Raw genomic sequence first — 17,788 nt, 5'->3', positions numbered from 1 at the left:
TATTTCTCCATTGATCTATCAACCTCATGGTCTTTACTTAGCATTTTCTACAAAAACACACTTCAATTATTAATTTTTACACAGAAAATTCATAAATGCTCAACTAACTATGTATTTAAAAAATTCTCCAATCATTCTATTTTTATGATTTTTTTTCTGCTTTTTCCAACACATTTTCCTTATGAAATGGATTAAAACTATAGTAAAATACTAGTAAAAATATAGATTCATCACTACCCTAAACTTGAATTTTTTCTTGTCCTCAAGCAAATCAAACTAAACCAAGGATAATTCCTCCATTTTTCAAAAATCATTTTACAAACTGCTTTTCTCAGAAATTTCAAATTCCACTTTTGTGAAATGTGCAGAATTTTCAATCAACTTGCTCATCCCAATGCTCATCATGATAGCCATACTGCATTAATCAATTCTGGGCAAGAATTTGCTATCTAAGTTCATATATATCAGCAAAGTTCATGTGAGTACAATTAATAAACATAATCACAGCTCACTTGGAAGTGTTTCTCTCATCACTCAACATTGTTTGGTTACTGTTTTCACTCTAAATCATCAATTTCACTGCACTCTACCATATGCTTGCCCATATTCTCAATCTCCTCTACTAAGGTTAAGGTAGGTATTGAAGAAATTGGAAAACAATACATGCAATTTCAAAAGATCAGAGGCATTTTGAGTGATTTTTTAAAACTAGCCTAGATCTGCATTCTTTCTCCTTAATTCTCTCATTTATGCAACAAACAAAAGTTTTCGTGCAGCAGAATTTTTATCTCTTCTCTTCTTTTCTTACTTTCATTCACTATCTTCTTTTCGTTGATATTCTTTTTCTTTTTCTGCAGCACTCTGTTGCACTTCTTTTCTTTTGAACTCACATTTTTGTTCTTTTCACAGCTTTGCTGCATAATTTATTTTTTTTCATTTTTCTGCAGCACTTTTGTTCTTTCTTTCTGTCTTGTTGAACTCAAACTTAGATAGCTTGCTATTTCCCACCCCAAACTTAGAACATTGCTTGTCCTCAAGCAATTAAAATCTGGATGCCACCCCAAACATAGTTTTAAAAATCATTCTTAATTAAACTCACTATGCCTCTTTTCTTTTGAATGGTAAAATTGGTTTTTCAACAAGGCTTATAATGAGGGAATTTCAAGAAAAGGGATATTAAGCTCAAAGGGGTGAACTAAGACATTCAATCATAAAGGAAGGCATTTAGGCTGACTAGGTATAATCAAACATGGCCTCCATCATATATGTGAAACTGTAAATTGCATATTCAACCAAGAAACAAGGCAAGTTCTAGAGAATGCAGCAAAATATGATCAATCACACATAAAAAGCAGAATGCAGCTCAAGTCTCACTAGGGATTTGTAAGTGACATGCTAATCAATGAACTCACAATTCACTTTTCAGAATTATATGCACCTAGTGACAAGACTGCCTCATTTTGAAAATACAAGTGTGATTTCATTTTGAGAATGGGAAAAACAACTTAAAAAGATTCAAACAGAATTCACAGAACTAACAATTAGCATCATTTGATTCATAACTAGCAGTTTAATATCTATTCTAATATTTTGGTGATTTTCAGAAATAATTTCAGTGTAATGTGAAGCTAACACATGAACAAGAGGTAGAGAATGAAACCCCCCTTTCATGGCAGCTTGTGCAAGTGTCATCATCCATTGTGTGTGAGTGATTTGTGATTGTGACATTTTCTGCATAAAATACCAAAATTTCATCAATTGTCAAGGAAAAAGCAATTAATTGGAAAACTAACATAAATGCAAAACAGATGTGTGAAAATTAAACCAAATTGTACCAAATTGTAATTACAACCCCAAAAGTTTGAAACTACAGAAATTTACACAATTCCTAATGACAGAAAATAAATTCCTAAACTAGTCATCTGCTGCATCTTCCTCCTCTGAGGTGGCTTCCTCCTCTTCTTCGGATTCTTCTTCTTCTTCCTCCACCGCCTCTTCTTCTACCATTTCTTCCTCTACTGGCTGAGGGATATGTGTTTTATAAACTGGTAAATCTTTAAACACAGAGGATCATAAACACTGAGCATTGTCTGCCAAATCAGGTGTGTGGTACATCTCTTTTTTAGTCATTCCCAGCTTTTGTCCAATATTGAGCATCACACATTCCAGCAGCATTGTTCCAGCTTTGAGACTGCTGTGCAGCTCAGTTTGCCTTTCAGCAAGTTGATTTTGTTTATCAGCCATCAGCTTTAATGCATCTCTCATCAGCATTGGTTTCTCCTTTTTATATTGGGAAGGAATTAGGGCTACGGAGGTGCAAGAAGTGGTGGCATAAATTTCTTTTACCATAGATGCGAAGATGGGGGGTGCAGCTCTGATCTTTTCTTGATATTCCCTAAACTCTACTCCTGCATCTTTACAGAGCAGTGTGATGATTGAAGGGAAGGCCAACGAATCCCTCTTGGTCTTCAGAATATTAAGGATGCAGTCACTTATTATCTCCCCCACATCAATGTACATATCCGTAACTATCCCAAACAGCAATTCAGCCCTCTTCATTGCCAAGGTTGAGCTATGTTTTACTGGCATGAAAGAATTCAGGATGAACATGCTCCATACCTTGGCAAAGGGTAGCAAGTTCTTGGTGATTATACATTTGGTTTCTTGGCCTGATTCAATTTCCAAGTTGTACCTGGTCTGCCAATTTCTCCAAAATTTGCACATAATCAATATCAGGACTCTTCCTGAATGTGTTGAAATCCAGCTGTGCAGGGTGTCTTTCAACATTGATTTCTAGCACCTTGTTGATATTGGCAAGACTGAAGTCTATCCCCATCCCTTTGACCATTGTGCTGTACTTAGGGATTTTAGTTACCTTGAACCTCATGGCATTTGCATAAAATTCCTGAGTTATTTCCCTCCAACCTAGGCCAGCTGCATAACAGAAGAAATCCCATCCCATCTTCTGAATCCTTTCTCTGTATTCTAGATAATTGTCCCCAGCAATTTTGAATGCTCTATCAGGGACAATTTTCCTCCTCAGGATATTGGCTTTGAAGAAGTTTTCGTGAGCAATGCTCTTGAATCTTGGGTCATGGGTTGCAGTGGGTGAGGAGCTTGAAGGTGCAGCTGTTCTGATCTGAGGTGGTAGAGAAGGTCAAGGTGCAGCTGTTCTTGGCTGAGGTGGGTCAGAAATTTCGATGGGTGAGGAGCTTGAGACACCATCAGTTCTGGCCCTCTTCGCTGATCCAACTTGAAGATTTCTGTTGGATCTCCTTCTTAGAGTGTTGGAGGATCCAGCTTGCTTCTTCTTAGAAGGTCCAACTAGTGTGTTTAGAGAAGTTCTAACCATTTTTTCAGTTTCTGCAAATGAAGAAGCAATTGGACATTTTAATATTGTAATATCCAGCTGTGATAATATAGATTTTTGTATTGAAGAAAATTCAATCAAATAGAATTTAATTCTTCTAACAATATAACATGTAGTCTATTGTCAAGATAAATCAACATATAACTACCTACACACAACTGCAGAAATGTAAGCATTCATAGTCAAAGCATGTTAAATCCTCATATATAAGTTCAGAGTAGGCAATCTCAAAACATATCAAGTTAACACAGAGGAATCATCCAGGTCTCATCCAATTTTTCAAAAATATTGTTGTAACTCACTTATTGTTATTTTTAGAATAATGTAGAAGTGATTCCACCATAACAGGAAATTTTAATCAGAAATTTCTAATCAGCCAATTCACACAATTCTATTTAAGTCAACTAAAATGTTGCAGAAATGTGGTACATATAGCGTGCAATGCAATTTCAATTATCCCAGCAGAAATGTCATAGTTGATAGGGAAAGACCAATTCAGAGTATTGTCTATTCCATTCTTGAAGCAAATAATATCAGAATAGTTTCCCAACACTAATCTCGATATTTTCCAAAACAATACATGCAGAACACAGTACAATAGATAATTTCAAACTTTCAAATTCTATATCTTTCAATCAAAACTCAAATTGAATCTTTTTAGGTCAAGTCAATTTCTGCAGAAGTTTGTTAATGTGAAATGTGCAATGCGGAATTGAATCTTCTCAGAAAACTCAAATTACAATAAAACCTAATCTCAGTATTTTCTATTCCCCAGATTGATTTAAATGGCTCAAAACATTCCTGGTTATCCTTGGTTGGAGATGTAGAAATAAAGGAAATGGACCTTGGTTAGAGATGTAGAAATGATGCTCAAATATGGAACAAGGAAGAAAAATCTTCTAAAGCGCAATGTAGAGATTGAGGGTTAGAGAGCTCTCAGAGAGGGAAGGATTTTTAGGTTTAAAAGTGTATGTGCGTATTCACCCTTAGCAGTATTTATAGGCACGCTTAAGCACATGGCTACTTTTGAGAGTAAAAGTGACCTTTATGTTATTAAAAGTCCCAGCGTTATCACTATTATTCATAAGAGTGAATGTTCCAAAGAGTGTATTTTTTAGAGTAAGGGGCACGTTATCACTATTGCTGGGAAAAGTGATAACGCGCAGCTATGTTGCAACTTTTGTTAATAAAAGTAATAATGCCCGGAGGTCCAAGTTATACTTACCTGTGCGTAGCCACTTTTGTCAGAAAAAGGAAGCATTCCAGAGAATTAATTTTTCCATATGTCTCTGCGTAATCACTCTCATCAGTAAGAGTGAGTGTTCCAGAGGAGCTTTTTTACCTTGATGCCTCTGTGTGATCACTTTTGTCAGTAAAAGTGATTGTTCCAACAGAGATCCTCAATGCGTAGCTTCTTTCCTGCAACATAGTGACTCCTTTCATTAATCAAATTCATCTCAACTCTCAATTAACTCACTTCTCATACTCTAATCCTTTAATTTACTTCTCTCAATTCCAAATCTCTAATTATTTATTAGATTCAATTCAGAAAAACAGTTGTAGCAACATATTTGCAGAACTTCGATAAAATGGTAAAACATGATTATACAGATTTCTAATTTTGTAGATACACATTCTAAACATTGGATCTCAATTCAAGTACTAATTTCACCTCAGCATAGATATGCAGCAGAATCAAATTGCAGAAAAGCAGAAAATTACAAAACATGCATATGCAGAATTCTAAAATACTACAGAAAGTTTAAAATGGGTTAGAAATGTGAGTTGCCTCTCACAAAGCGCTTCTTTAATGTCACTAGCTTGACATTAGTTGTTCCTCACTCAAGAGGAACCAATTTCAAGCACACTTGGGCTTTCTCAATTTGACCTCCAAGGTAGATTTTCAATCTTTGTCCATTCACCTTGAACTCTCTCCCATCCTTTGGATCTGCTATTAGTACAGCACCATATGGAAATACCTCTTTCACCACAAAAGGTCCAGACCCCTTAGATTTTAACTTCCCTGGAAACAATCTCAACCTTGAATTGAAAAGTAACACAGACTGCTCAGGTTTGATATCCCTTTTTAGAATGAATCTGTCATGCAGCTTTTTGGTCCTTTCCTTGTATATTTTGGCATTTTCATATGCATTGAGTCTGAACTCGTCTAATTCATGCAGCTGTAACAGTCTTTTGTTTCCTGCACTAACTTGATCAAAATTCAACCATTTTACAGCGCAAAAGGCTTTATGTTCTTGTTCCACTGGTAAATGGCAGGCTTTTCCATACACTAACTGATAAGGAGACATGCCAATTGCTGTCTTCAATGCTGTCCTGTATGCCCACAAAGCATCATCCACTTTCTTGGACCAGTCCTTCCTTGAACTACTAACCACTTTCTCCAAAATCTGTTTTATTTCTCTGTTGGAAACCTCCACTTGACCATTTGTTTGAGGGTGATAGGGTGTAGCTATTCTATGCTTTACTCCATACTTCTCTAGGACTGATTCTAGATACTTGTTGCAGAAATGGCTTCCTCCATCACTTATCAGAATTCTGGGCACTCCAAATCTTGAGAAAATATTTTTTTGATGAATGCAATAACAGTCTTAGCATCATTGGTTCTGGTAGGAATTGCTTCCACCCAGTTGGACACATAGTCCACTGCTACTAGCATGTACTCATTTGAAAATGAACTAGGGAAAGGACCCATGAAGTCTATTCCTCACATGTCAAACAATTCTACTTCAAGTATGTTTTGCAATGACATCTCATGTTTCCTAGATATATTCCCCATTCTTTGGCATCTATCACACCTTTCCACATAGTTCTTAGCATCTTTGAACAAAGTTGGCCAGAAAAGACCAAATTGCAGGACCTTGGCTGTTGCTCTTCCTCTGGTATACACCTTCTTAGCAGTCCATCTATTCCAATTTTGAACAGCAGTGGATCTTCCCAAACATAATACTTGCTGTCATAGAAGAACTTCTTTCTCTGCTGCCAATTCATCCAATTTGGAACATGATGTGTAGCTTTGAAGTTGGCTATATCTGCAAACCAGAGCTGTGATTTAATCTTGAATAGGCTTTCATCTGGAAATTCTTCTTTTATTTGTTTCACTTCAAATGGTATGGCTTCAAGTGGTAATCTTGACAAGTGGTCACCAACACCATTCTCTTTCCCTTTCGTGTCTTTGATTTATAACTCGAATTCTTGAAGAAGAAGGATCCATCTTAATAACCTGGGCTTTGCATCCTGTTTTGACAAAAGGTACTTAACAGCAGCATGGTCAGTGTAAACTATAACCTTATTAAGTAAGACCGAAACTTATCAAATGCAAAAACTATTGCTAAGAGTTCTTTTTCAGTAGGAGTATAATTGATTTGTGCAAGGTTAAGAACTCTACTAGCATAATGAATAACATGCAGTTTCTTGTCTTTTCTTTGGCTTAAAACTGCTCCTATAGCTACATCACTAGCATCACACATCAGTTAAAAAGGATATTCCCAATCTGGTTTAACAAGTACAGGTGTAGAAATTAATTTCTCTTTCAAAGTGTTAAAAGCTACTAAGCACTTATCATCAATACCAAATTCTATATCCTTACTCAGCAACTCACTCAATGGCTTTGCAATTTTAGAGAAGTCTTTAATGAACCTTCGATAGAATCCAGCATGTCCCAAAAAACTTCTTACTCCTCTAACATTTACAGGTGGAGGCAGCTTCTCAATTACTTCAACTTTTACAGGATCCACTTCCTAAGACTATCCCTTCTTGTACCATAAAATGGCATTTTTCCCAATTAAGTACAAGGTTTGAGTCTTGGCAACACTGCAAAACAAAAGATAGATTAGCTAGACACTTATCAAAAGAATTACCAAATATAGAAAAGTCATCTATAATTCTTTCAATCATATCAGAAAAAATGGACAACATACACCTTTGAAAAGTGGCTGGAGCATTGCATAACCCAAATGGCATCCTCCTATATGCAAAAACTCCAAAAGGACAAGTGAATGTTGTCTTTTCTTGGTCTCTTGGATCAACTGCAATCTGGTTGTAACCAGAATATCCATCTAGGAAACAATAGTAGTCAAATCCAGCCAATCTCTCCAGCATTTGGTCAGCAAATGGAAGAGGAAAATGATCTTTCCTTGATGGATCATTCAACTTCCTATAATCTATACACATTCGCCATCCGGTTACTGTCCTAGTAGGTATTAATTCATTTTTTTCATTTGGAACAATAGTTATACCTCATTTCTTAGGCACCACATGAACCGGACATGAACCGGACTTACCCATGAACTATCTGAAATTGGATAAATAACTCTTGCATCAAGTAGTTTAATCACTTGTTGCCTCACTACCTCTTTCATAGTTAGGTTGAGTCTTCTTTGAGGTTGGATAACAGGCTTGCAATTCTCAAATAAAATTTTTTCTGCAATATGGTACTACACTCTTCAGACTTGGGTTGAGTCCTCAAATAAAATTTTGTGCATACAGAAAGATGGATCTATACCTTTCATATCTGAAATCTGCCATCCTAGTGCAAATTTGTGCTTTCTTAACACTCTCAAGAGTTTTTCTTCTTGGTCTTTCTGCAGATTGTTGTTTATTATTACAGGTTTGTTATGGCCTTTTTCAAGAAACACATACCTCAAATGAGAGGGTAATTGCTTAAGCTCCACTTTGGATTCTTCTTTTTTTTTCTTCTTCTTCCTTGAGTTGATTTATTTCATTGTTCATACAGGGAAGGGAATCTAACTACAGAATGCATTCTTTTACTTTCTCATCTTGCTCTTCCTAAATACTACATTTCGCTGCAGCTAATATGCTTTCCAAGACTACACTTTCATCATTTTTTTTCCAAAGAAAGTGGTATCACAACATCTATTGCATCAATCTTCATGCAGCTCATATCATCACTTGTACTCTTAGCATCAATTCACCTTTTTGCACATCTATCAAAGCCCTTCCTAGAATGAGAGGGATATCAGCATCTACCTCCATATATATCTAGTATAACAAAGTCTGCAGGGAATATAAATTTGTCCACTTTGACTAAAAGATCTTCAACTACTCCATAAGGATATGTATATGATCTATCAGCCAATTGTAATGTAATCCCAGTTGGCTTCACCTCCTCAATTCCCAGCTTCTTCATAATGGCTAAAGGCATCAAATTTATGCAGGCTCCCAAGTCACACAAAGCTTTTCCAACTGTACAATTTCCAATGGAGCAAGGTGTGCTGAATGACCCTGGATCTTTCAACTTTTGAGGTAGTTTTTTCTGCAATATGGCACTACACTCTTCAGTTAGTGGTGCCAATTTTTCCATATCCAGCTTCCTCTTTTTAGACAAGAGTTCTTTCATAAACTTTGCATAAGAGGGCATTTGTTCTAATGCCTCTGCAAATGGTATATTAATTTGGAGTTTCTTGAACACATCAATGAACCTTTCAAACTGCTTTTCTTGTCTAGGATGTTGTACTCTTTTTGGAAAGGGTAATCTCTTGTACTGCTCTTCAGTAATAGGCTTGCAGGCTTGCTCAAATTTCTACTTCTTGCCCTTCTTTTCTTGCTTGATACTGCAGTTTTCGTCATCATCTCCTGTCTTTAACATAGTATATTTTCCACTTTTGAAATCTTCTTGCTTCAGCTCACTTTCATCCTTCGGATTGGTGACTTCATTTTTCTTTCTTGGGCTGGAAACCACTGCTCCACTTCGAGTGGTTATTGCTTGGCATTGTTCCTTTGGCTTCACTATTGTGCTGCTAGGAAACCTTCCTTCATCTCTATTGGCCAGTTGCTCAGCCAACTGCCCAATTTGTGTTTCTAGCTTCTTTATAGAACTTTCTTGATTTTTAAAATTCATTTTTGTCACCTTCATGAACTGCAGTAATGTTTCTTCAATTCCATTCACTTTCTCACTCAAGGGTCTTGAATTTGAATACCTTTGATTTTTCTGAAATTGTGTAGAAGAACTTCCTTGAAAATATTGTTGCCGGACTTGAGGAGCTGCACTTTGGAAAGGTGCAGTAGCTGTATTTCCTCTTGCATTAGAATTCTGTGGATTCCACTTGGAAAACTATTGTTATTAAGCTGGAAACCAGGTGGATATGGTTATTGGATATGGTTGTTGTGGCCTTTGATAGTTGCCCATATAATTAACTTTATCAGGTTGTTCTATAACTGTGGGATCACAAGCTCCATTCACATGGTTGCCACCACAGAAATCACAATTCAATTTTGAATTTTGGACCACACCAGTCTGCATGTTACTTATTTGTTGAGTCAGGGCAGCAAGCTGTTCAGAAAATTGTTGATTCTGAAGTTGATTTTGAGCAAACATGGCTTCTATGGATTTTACATCATATCCTCCTCTCCTTATAGCTTGTCTTTCATTCATATTTTGATACATCGAGGATGCCATCATTTCTATGATTTGTTGGGCTTCTTCTAAAGTTTTTGAACTCAATGAACCATCAGCTGCTGCATCTATCATGGTTTTAGTTGCAGCAGTCATTCCATTATAGAATGTTTCAAGTTGCATCCACTCAGGTATGCAGTGATGACGACATTTCCTTAATAACTCCTTGTATCTTTCCCATGCTTCACACAATGGCTCTCCTTCTTGCTGAGCAAAAGATGTAATCTCCCCTCTGATTTTTGCAGCTTTTGAAGGAGGAAAATATTTGATTAGGAACTTGTTCACCAGGTCAGCCCAGGTTGATATACTCCCTTGTGGCTGGGCTTGAAGCCAACACTTGGCTTTATCCCTCAATGAATCTAAGTCTGATTGCATCCTCACTTACCCCATTGATTCTGATTGTGTCACAAAGTTGTAAGAAATTAGAGATGTGCAGATTTGCATCATCTGAATGGTGTCTAGCAAATTGGTCTTGCTGTACCAGATTTAGAAGTGCAAGTTTTATCTCAAAGTGGTTGGCCTGAATTGTAGGTCTCAGAATAGAAGAGTTGAATCCTTGGAGATTAAGAACTGCATAATTCCCTAATATTCTCAGTCTTGGTTGTTCTCCCATATTTATTTGTCTTGGAGTCTGATTAGGTTGAGGTTTTCCTCTCTTTGAATCTATTTAATTCTTGCTTCACTTCTCAACCTTCTTAGAGTTTGGTCAATGTCTGGATCAAATACCAAAGTAGCTTTATTTTTGTTTTTCCCTCGCATATACAACCAAATAGTCAGATATACACTAACAAAGCTGATGCAGAAAAATAACAGCAAAATCATATCAAAATTTGCAACTGCAGAATTATGCAGAAGTGCAAAATCATACAGAAATTTACCTACTAATTTTCTATACTTATCTAAGTACAGGCAAAACAGAGTACTTCTATGCAATCTATCACTCTAAACTCAATCTAGAAATTGAAAAGAAAAAATTCAGAAATCAAGAACTCAATCTAGCAATTTTTCTGTTACTAATGATATTGAAATATAAAATTCTCCAGCAACGGCGTCAAAAACTTGTTGCTTACAATCTAAACACTAGCAAGTGCACTAGGATTACAGCAAGTAATGAGTAATTTTTAAGAACAAGATATCGTCTCCATAGGGAATTTAGATTTCAAGTATCAATTTACAGAATTATAACCATTTGAGCCATACGAAATTTGAAGGATAATTGTAACATGTAACAGCAGTAAACCAAAGCAATTAAAAGTAAAGAACTTGCAGAAAAACAGAGTATAAGATGTGTAATGAAATGAGATAGGAATGAAGAATAGTTAGGAATTTGCTTCACAAGAATGTCAATATTAATAGCCAAAGGTTAGTCCCTTAACTCATTGACCCTAACAAGCAACTAAACCACCCTAATCCCTTAGGTGAAGTTCAATTTCATGTTGCATTAAGAATTAGAACCTTAACATCCGACCTAAGTGGCATATGGCAGCTGAGCTCCCTGTAGCCAGGTCGTGACCCGCTTGCAAGACCTTAGCCAAACCTGATGTGAACTCCACTACACATAAATGATGTGCTATTATTCTACTTCTATCTATGATATCACTGTGCTGCTGACACCCCTATTGAGATTGTCTTTTCTGTCCCTCCTGGTGACACTCAGTTACCTTATGCTGCTTTGTTTGCTTCCCCGACACCTATGTCGATTGACCCCCGTACTCCTACTGCTAGACCAGCCCCTGCGCCTGTGCCTGTGCCAGTGCCATTTCCTTTTATGACTCCTACTTCCCCACCCATGCTAATGAAGAGGGATGTCCATGTGGTACACTACCATGCCATCTTATATGCACCCTGCATACCCATCTACTTTGATCCCACCTACTGGTACTCGTTCACGTCCTCGCACAGTTGGAATGATGGAGGAGAATGGTCGAGGTCATGGCGCGGCTACTTCCTTTAGCTCTGATTCCTCGGCATCTTCTGAGGAGTCTGATCCCATTGAGGATTGATGTCTGTTTATTTATTTATGTATGTATGTATTAGGGGAACTGCTCTTAGGGAGTTGATCTATTTATGTTATATTATGTTTTGTTGTATTTGAATTATGTTGATCGTTCTGTTTCATTAAGTACTTGACGTTTCCGTAACTTATGTTTAATATATTTGAGGTATTTTCATAGAAAAAGGAATTAAGCTTATGCATTAATTTGCAAATGTACACTCGTACCAAAAAAAAATGTTACCAGATTTTGGTCTTTTGTAAACTATCATGTTATATAGTTGGTATCAATGTTTTAGTAATTTAGGACACTACAGCCGTTGTTCACTGTTGTGAGGATTCGTACGTTTATTTACCTGCACATTTACGTTTATGTATTTTAATTGCAGTTTCCTTTGTTTGTTATTTCCACTGTTTCTGCTATTCAGTGCTTGTTTTGCATGCTTTATGCAAAACCTTTATATTCAATCATTGTTACATAATATTGCTCACAATTCCTGCTTAATACTCTATTTTATAACGTCAATTTGAATATTACATTAAACAACACACTTAAAAGAACCTAAAGAGGACCTAAATTGAATATTGCAGTCCCTAGATTGCTCTTGTCAATTTGAATATTGCAGTCCCTAGATTGCTCTTGTCATTTTTCACCAAATATAGACTGCTTGAGGGCTTGTTGTAATAATTCAATTAGTGTGAGAACTTAAATAAAAATTAGTTTCTATTATGGTTTTAGTAGTTAGTTACTAGGCTCTGCTATAAGTAGCAGTGTAACAGAATTCAATACATTCCATTCTTTTGTAAGCAACATATCTTCCTGAATCTCAATAAAAATTGTTCGGATTCTATTCTTCTTCTTAGAATCCCTATTGTTCTAGTTCTTCGTTGTTTTTCATACCTAGAACTACTGTATCAACTAGTATCAGCCTGTACTTTCCACGGATTCGACATGGCAGAATCAACAAGGAATCGCATTGCGGAGCGCGAGATGGAGGAGCGTCTTGGATTGAAGATTGACGAGAAATTCATCGAAATTGCGGGTTCACTTCAGCAATCTCTTCATGATTCATTGACGCAATCTTTGAGAACTTCTTTCACACAGCAAATCAACGAACAATTTCAAGAATTACGGACTCAGGTGTTTGGGGGAAGAAATCAGTCCGCGGGTGCAGGGATTTTTAATTGCGGTGACTGTCCTTCTTACTCTTGTAATACTCGTTTAGCTCGACTTGATTTCCCTAGATTCAATGGTGATGCAGTTAAGCAATGGATCATGCAATGTGAAACTTTTTTTTCGGTTGATAATACACCTGATGAATACAAAGTGCGACTAGCTGTGGTGCATTTTGAGGGATGAATAGTGCTTATGTCAAGAATGTAGGTTTGAGTCAATTGCCTTCTTGGGACAGTTACACCAAAATCTTGATTGAGAGGTTTAAGGGGTGTGATGATCCTATGGCAGAATTAATGAAGTTGAGACAGAAGGGGTTCGTGGCTGCATACCATGAGGAATTCGATGCCATTGTTGCTCGGTTGAACCTGTCTAGTAAACATCAATTGAGTTGCTTTCTTGGTGGCCTTAAGCAAGAAATCCAAATGATGGTGAGGATGTTCCAACCTGTTTCTGTCCAAATTATATGAATCTGGAGCCACTTCTGATTCCCATAAGAACTTCTTACCTAAACCCTTTAAGCCTACCTTTTCAGGCAAACCACCATTGTTACCTAACCCTCCAAACCCTTAAACACACACAAACCAAACGTACCAACAACCAGAAACTTCACACCTGCTTATATGAGTGAGAGGCATGCTAAAGGCCTCTGCTATTTCTGTGATGAACCATTCACACCAGAACATGGCCAAACCCACAAGAAGCTGCAAATCCATGTCATGGAATTGGAGGATTCAAGTGACAGTATACCTGAGTTGTCACTTGATGAAGACCGGGATGATCAGGACCCTGTTGGGCCATTAATTTCTGTAAATGCAATGTCAGGTTTGCCTAGCTTTCGAACGATGAGGATCACCGGTTATTTCTTGAAGAAACCATTGCATGTGCTCATTGACAGTGGGAGCACACATAATTTTCTAGATGTGGAGGTCGCTAAGAAATTGGGTCATTAATTGTTGCTGATGGAACTAAGGTTGCAGTTTCTTCTATGATCAAAGATTTCACATGGACAATTCAGCAGACTCCATTTACTTCAGATGTTATGCTCCTTCCTCTTGGCTGTTGTGATTTGGTGTTGGGGATAGAGTGGTTGGTAACATTAGGGGATATTACTTGGAATTTTGACAAGTTATCAATGCAGTTCTATGTTCATGGGAAGAAACATGTTTTAAGGGGTGTCACTGGAGTCCATTTTTCTATGTTACAACTTTGTGATCAACATACGGGGTTACTACACTCATTGACCACTCATGCTGTTGTGTCTGAACCTTCTTCTGCTCTGGAAGAGGTGTTAAGAGACTATGAGGATGTCTTCCACGAACCCTCAGGCCTGCCTCCGACAAGACCGGGCCTGCCTCCGACAAGACTGGGTCATGATCATTACATTCCATTGATTCAGGGAGCTAATCCTGTTTTGAAGAGACCTTAGTGGTACAGTAAGCAGCAGAAGGATGAGATTGATAGGTTGGTTCAGGAGTCACTCAGGTCTGGAATCATTCAGCACAGCAATAGTCCATATGCTAGTCCTGTGGTTTTGGTGGGTAAGAAGGATGGCTCTTGGAGACTTTGTGTAGACTATAGAGATCTCAACAAGCATTCTGTTAAGGATAAGTTTCCAATTCCCTTAGTAGAGGATTTACTTGATGAGTTGCATGGTTCAGTAATTTTTTCTAAAATAGATCTCAGGTCGGGGTATAACCAAGTAAGAATGAATGCTGCTAACATACACAAAACTGCTTTTAAGACACATGCAGGGCATTTTGAGTACTTGGTCATGCCCTTTGGGTTGACCAATGCCCCAACTACATTTCAGGGATTAATGAATGATGTTTTTCAGGCTTACTTAAGGAAATTCCTTCTTGTCTTTTTTGATGATATTCTTATCTACAACAAGAGTTTGGAAGAACATTTGCTACATCTCCATCAGGTTTTACAAACCATGAGAGAGCAATTCTTGTATGCTAAGAAATCTAAATGTTACTTTGGTGTCTCCAGGGTTGAATATCTAGGACATTTTATTTCTATTCAAGGGGTTTCTACTGATCCTGAGAAAATTTCTGCTGTTACCAAATGGCCCTTCCCTCAATCACTTAAGCAGCTGAGGGGTTTTTTAGGACTCACAGGGTATTACAGGCGGTTTGTAAAAGGCTATGGCATCTTAACTAAACCTTTAACTGAGATGTTGAAGTTGAAGAAAGATAATTTTTCTTGGACCCCTGAAGCTAAATTGGCATTTCAGTCCTTAAAAGTCACTTAATTAAAGCACCAGTCCTGGCCTTGCCGGATTTCACTAAGGTTTTTTTCATGGAAGTAGATGCCTCAGGGAATGGGATAGGAGCTGCCCTAATGCAAGATCATCACCCTTTGGCTTTCATTAGCAGAGCCCTTAACTTGCAACAAAAGTCACTTTCTACTTATGAAAAGGAATTATTGGCAGTGGTTTTTGCTGTCCAAAAGTGGAGACACTACTTATTGCCTAGGAAATTCATCATTCGCACTGATCTTAAATACATTCTGGATCAAAGACTAACTACAACTTTTCAGCAGCAATGGCTTGTTAAATTGCTTGAGTACAAAGAGGGATTGTATATTGGAGGACATTCTGGTAGGGATGTGACATTGAGGAAAATCAAAGCGATTGTATATTGGAGACGGATGACCAAAGATGTCAAATCCTTTGTGCAACAATGTGGTGTCTGCCAAACCTGTAAAATTGATAATGCTGCTTCCCCTGGACTCCTTCAACCATTACTAATTCCTGATCATGTGTGGCAACACATCACCATGGATTTTATTGAAAGATTACCACTATCTTTTGGGAAGCAAGTCATCTTTGTAGTGGTGGATAGGCTCAGCAAAGCTGCACATTTCATGTCCCTCTCTCATCCCTACACTGCTGCTGATGTGGCACAAAGCTTCTTGGACCATGTTTTTAAATTACATGGTTTTCCTGCCACTATTACTTCTGACCGGGACCCGGTGTTTGTGAGCAAATTCTGGCAAGATCTCATGGCATTTCAGGGAGTTCAGCTCCAGTTATCAACGGCCTACCAGCCTCAAACTGATGGTCAAACTGAGGTTGTGAATAGGTGCCTCGAAACCTACCTCAGATGTATGTGTTCTTATCAGCCTAAGCAATGGTCCAGGTGGTTGCCGCTTGCGGAGTGGTGGTATAACACAAATTTTCACAGTAGCATTCAAGCTACTCCCTTTGAAATTGTCTATGGCCAGCCACCACCTATCTGTTTGCCTTATTTGCCTGGGGAATCAAACATTGAACTTGTGGATAGAAGTCTGCAAAAGAGAGAGGCGGTCCTCAAGCTGCTCAAGTTCCATATGAAGAGAGCACAAGACAGGATGAAGCAATTGGCTGATAGGCACAGGTCTGATCGCAGATTTCAGATTGGTGATTGGGTTTTTGTCAAGCTTCACCCTTACAGACAAGTTTCTGTGACTTTCCGAGAAAATGCCAAGTTTTCTCCTAAGTTTTACGGTCCATTTGTCATCCTGGGTCCGGTTGCTTATAAGTTGGACTTGCCTGCTCAGTCTCAAATTCTAGCACTTTGCCAACTGCCACTTGGGAGAAAGGAGGAACAAGGGAACCTGAAGCCATTGTTGATAGAATGACGGTAAAAAGGGGCAGTCGTGCTGGTACAAAAGTGTTGGTCAAATGGAAGAATCAAATTCTAGTTACTAGGCTCTGCTATAAGTAGCAGTGTAACAGAATTCAATACATTCCATTCTTTTGTAAGCAACATATCTTCCTGAATCTCTTACTCAATAAAAATTGTTCGGATTCTATTCTTCTTCTTAGAATCCCTATTGTTCTAGTTCTTCGTTGTTTTTCATACCTAGAACTACTGTATCAGTTTATGCCTGCTCAAAATGTCTCGAGCAACAAGTGGGTCTGAAACGTGCTACACCAATCACTAACTCAACCAAAGTGCAATTGGTTGAAATGGGAGAACCTTCATAAACAGCTATCATGCCCCAGCCCATTCTTTCACAACCTCAAATTTTCTCTCAAACCGGATTCCATAACTCCTCAAAGAGCTACTTTCAGTCGAAAAAGCCTTACTATAAGGCTCCTATGAGTAAGACTCAGGGGCGAAGGGCTCAGAGGATCAGAAAAGCTGAGTATGAGGCACAAGACTTAGCTCAGCATATGGTCCCAAATGTTCATTGGTTTGTTAGATATATTTAGGGCAGGAGGTCGATAGTGAACTATCGAATCAACTTTATTTTACTTAATTTTGAACCCTAGTTTTGACTTACTTTCCTCACAACATCATTATCTTATTTTTGCCTCGAATATGTACTTATTGCAGCATTTCATCGTTTATTTTGAAAATAAATTCCTCTTCTCCTCATAATTCTTCAATTCTCAAAGTCAGAATTTGACAATAATCCAAGGAAAATTCTCCACCAAGAGAAAAAGCAGTGAAGCTCGCAGAAGCAATTGTGCTTCCAGAAGTACCCTCTTTGACGAAATCTTGGTTGGAACTTCCACACTTTCTACTCTAATATTTCCAACCCCTAGCCAATATTAGGTTAAAAACATTTAACCATGTATTCATATGTTTTGAAAACATTTTGATATTTTGATTGATCAAGTCCAAATAAATCCAAAGTAGCGTGAGTGACATCAATCGTTCAGCGAGAAAATTGGTCGTCGTCAATCTTATACGAAGACCCAGGATAAGAATTCAGGGAAATGTCAATATTGTGCAACATTATGTAATATTAGGTTGAGATACATGGATGGAACAGAGGAAGGGAAAATGTGGGTCCACTCGTAATACAATTCAGTCAGATTCG

General features: G+C 37.7%; 1 protein-coding gene and 1 non-coding gene across 2 annotated transcripts; one reads left to right on the top strand and one right to left on the bottom strand.

Annotated features, from left to right (window-relative positions):
- Positions 1-8,930: 8,930 nt before the first annotated feature.
- Positions 8,931-10,178, bottom strand: LOC113855573. Its single transcript, XM_027487211.1, has 2 exons — positions 9,546-10,178; positions 8,931-9,440 (listed from the first exon to the last, which is right to left on the bottom strand). Exons 1-2 carry the CDS (start codon positions 10,176-10,178, stop codon positions 8,931-8,933), a joined length of 1,143 nt encoding a protein of 380 aa, XP_027343012.1.
- LOC113861650 lies at positions 9,937-10,043 on the top strand. The gene has a single exon (XR_003504283.1). It is a non-coding gene; the product is annotated as a small nucleolar RNA R71 (small nucleolar RNA).
- Positions 10,179-17,788: the final 7,610 nt, after the last annotated feature.

The sequence above is a fragment of the Abrus precatorius genome, unplaced genomic scaffold, assembly GCF_003935025.1.
Source record: "Abrus precatorius isolate BTA unplaced genomic scaffold, Abrus_2018 Scaffold1, whole genome shotgun sequence".
Classification (NCBI taxonomy): Eukaryota; Viridiplantae; Streptophyta; class Magnoliopsida; order Fabales; family Fabaceae; genus Abrus; species Abrus precatorius.
The sequence above is the reverse complement of the archived record's forward strand: the minus strand, read 5'-3'. Positions and strand labels throughout refer to the sequence as shown.

Excerpts from the sequence above, each read along its gene's own strand:
- LOC113855573 (XM_027487211.1), bottom strand. The coding sequence starts at position 10,178 with ATGCAATCAGACTTAGATTCATTGAGGGATAAAGCCAAGTGTTGGCTT. Across the intron at positions 9,441-9,545 it reads TTATAGAACAACCTGATAAA|AATTCTAATGCAAGAGGAAA; the intron begins GTTAATTATATG and ends TGGAATCCACAG.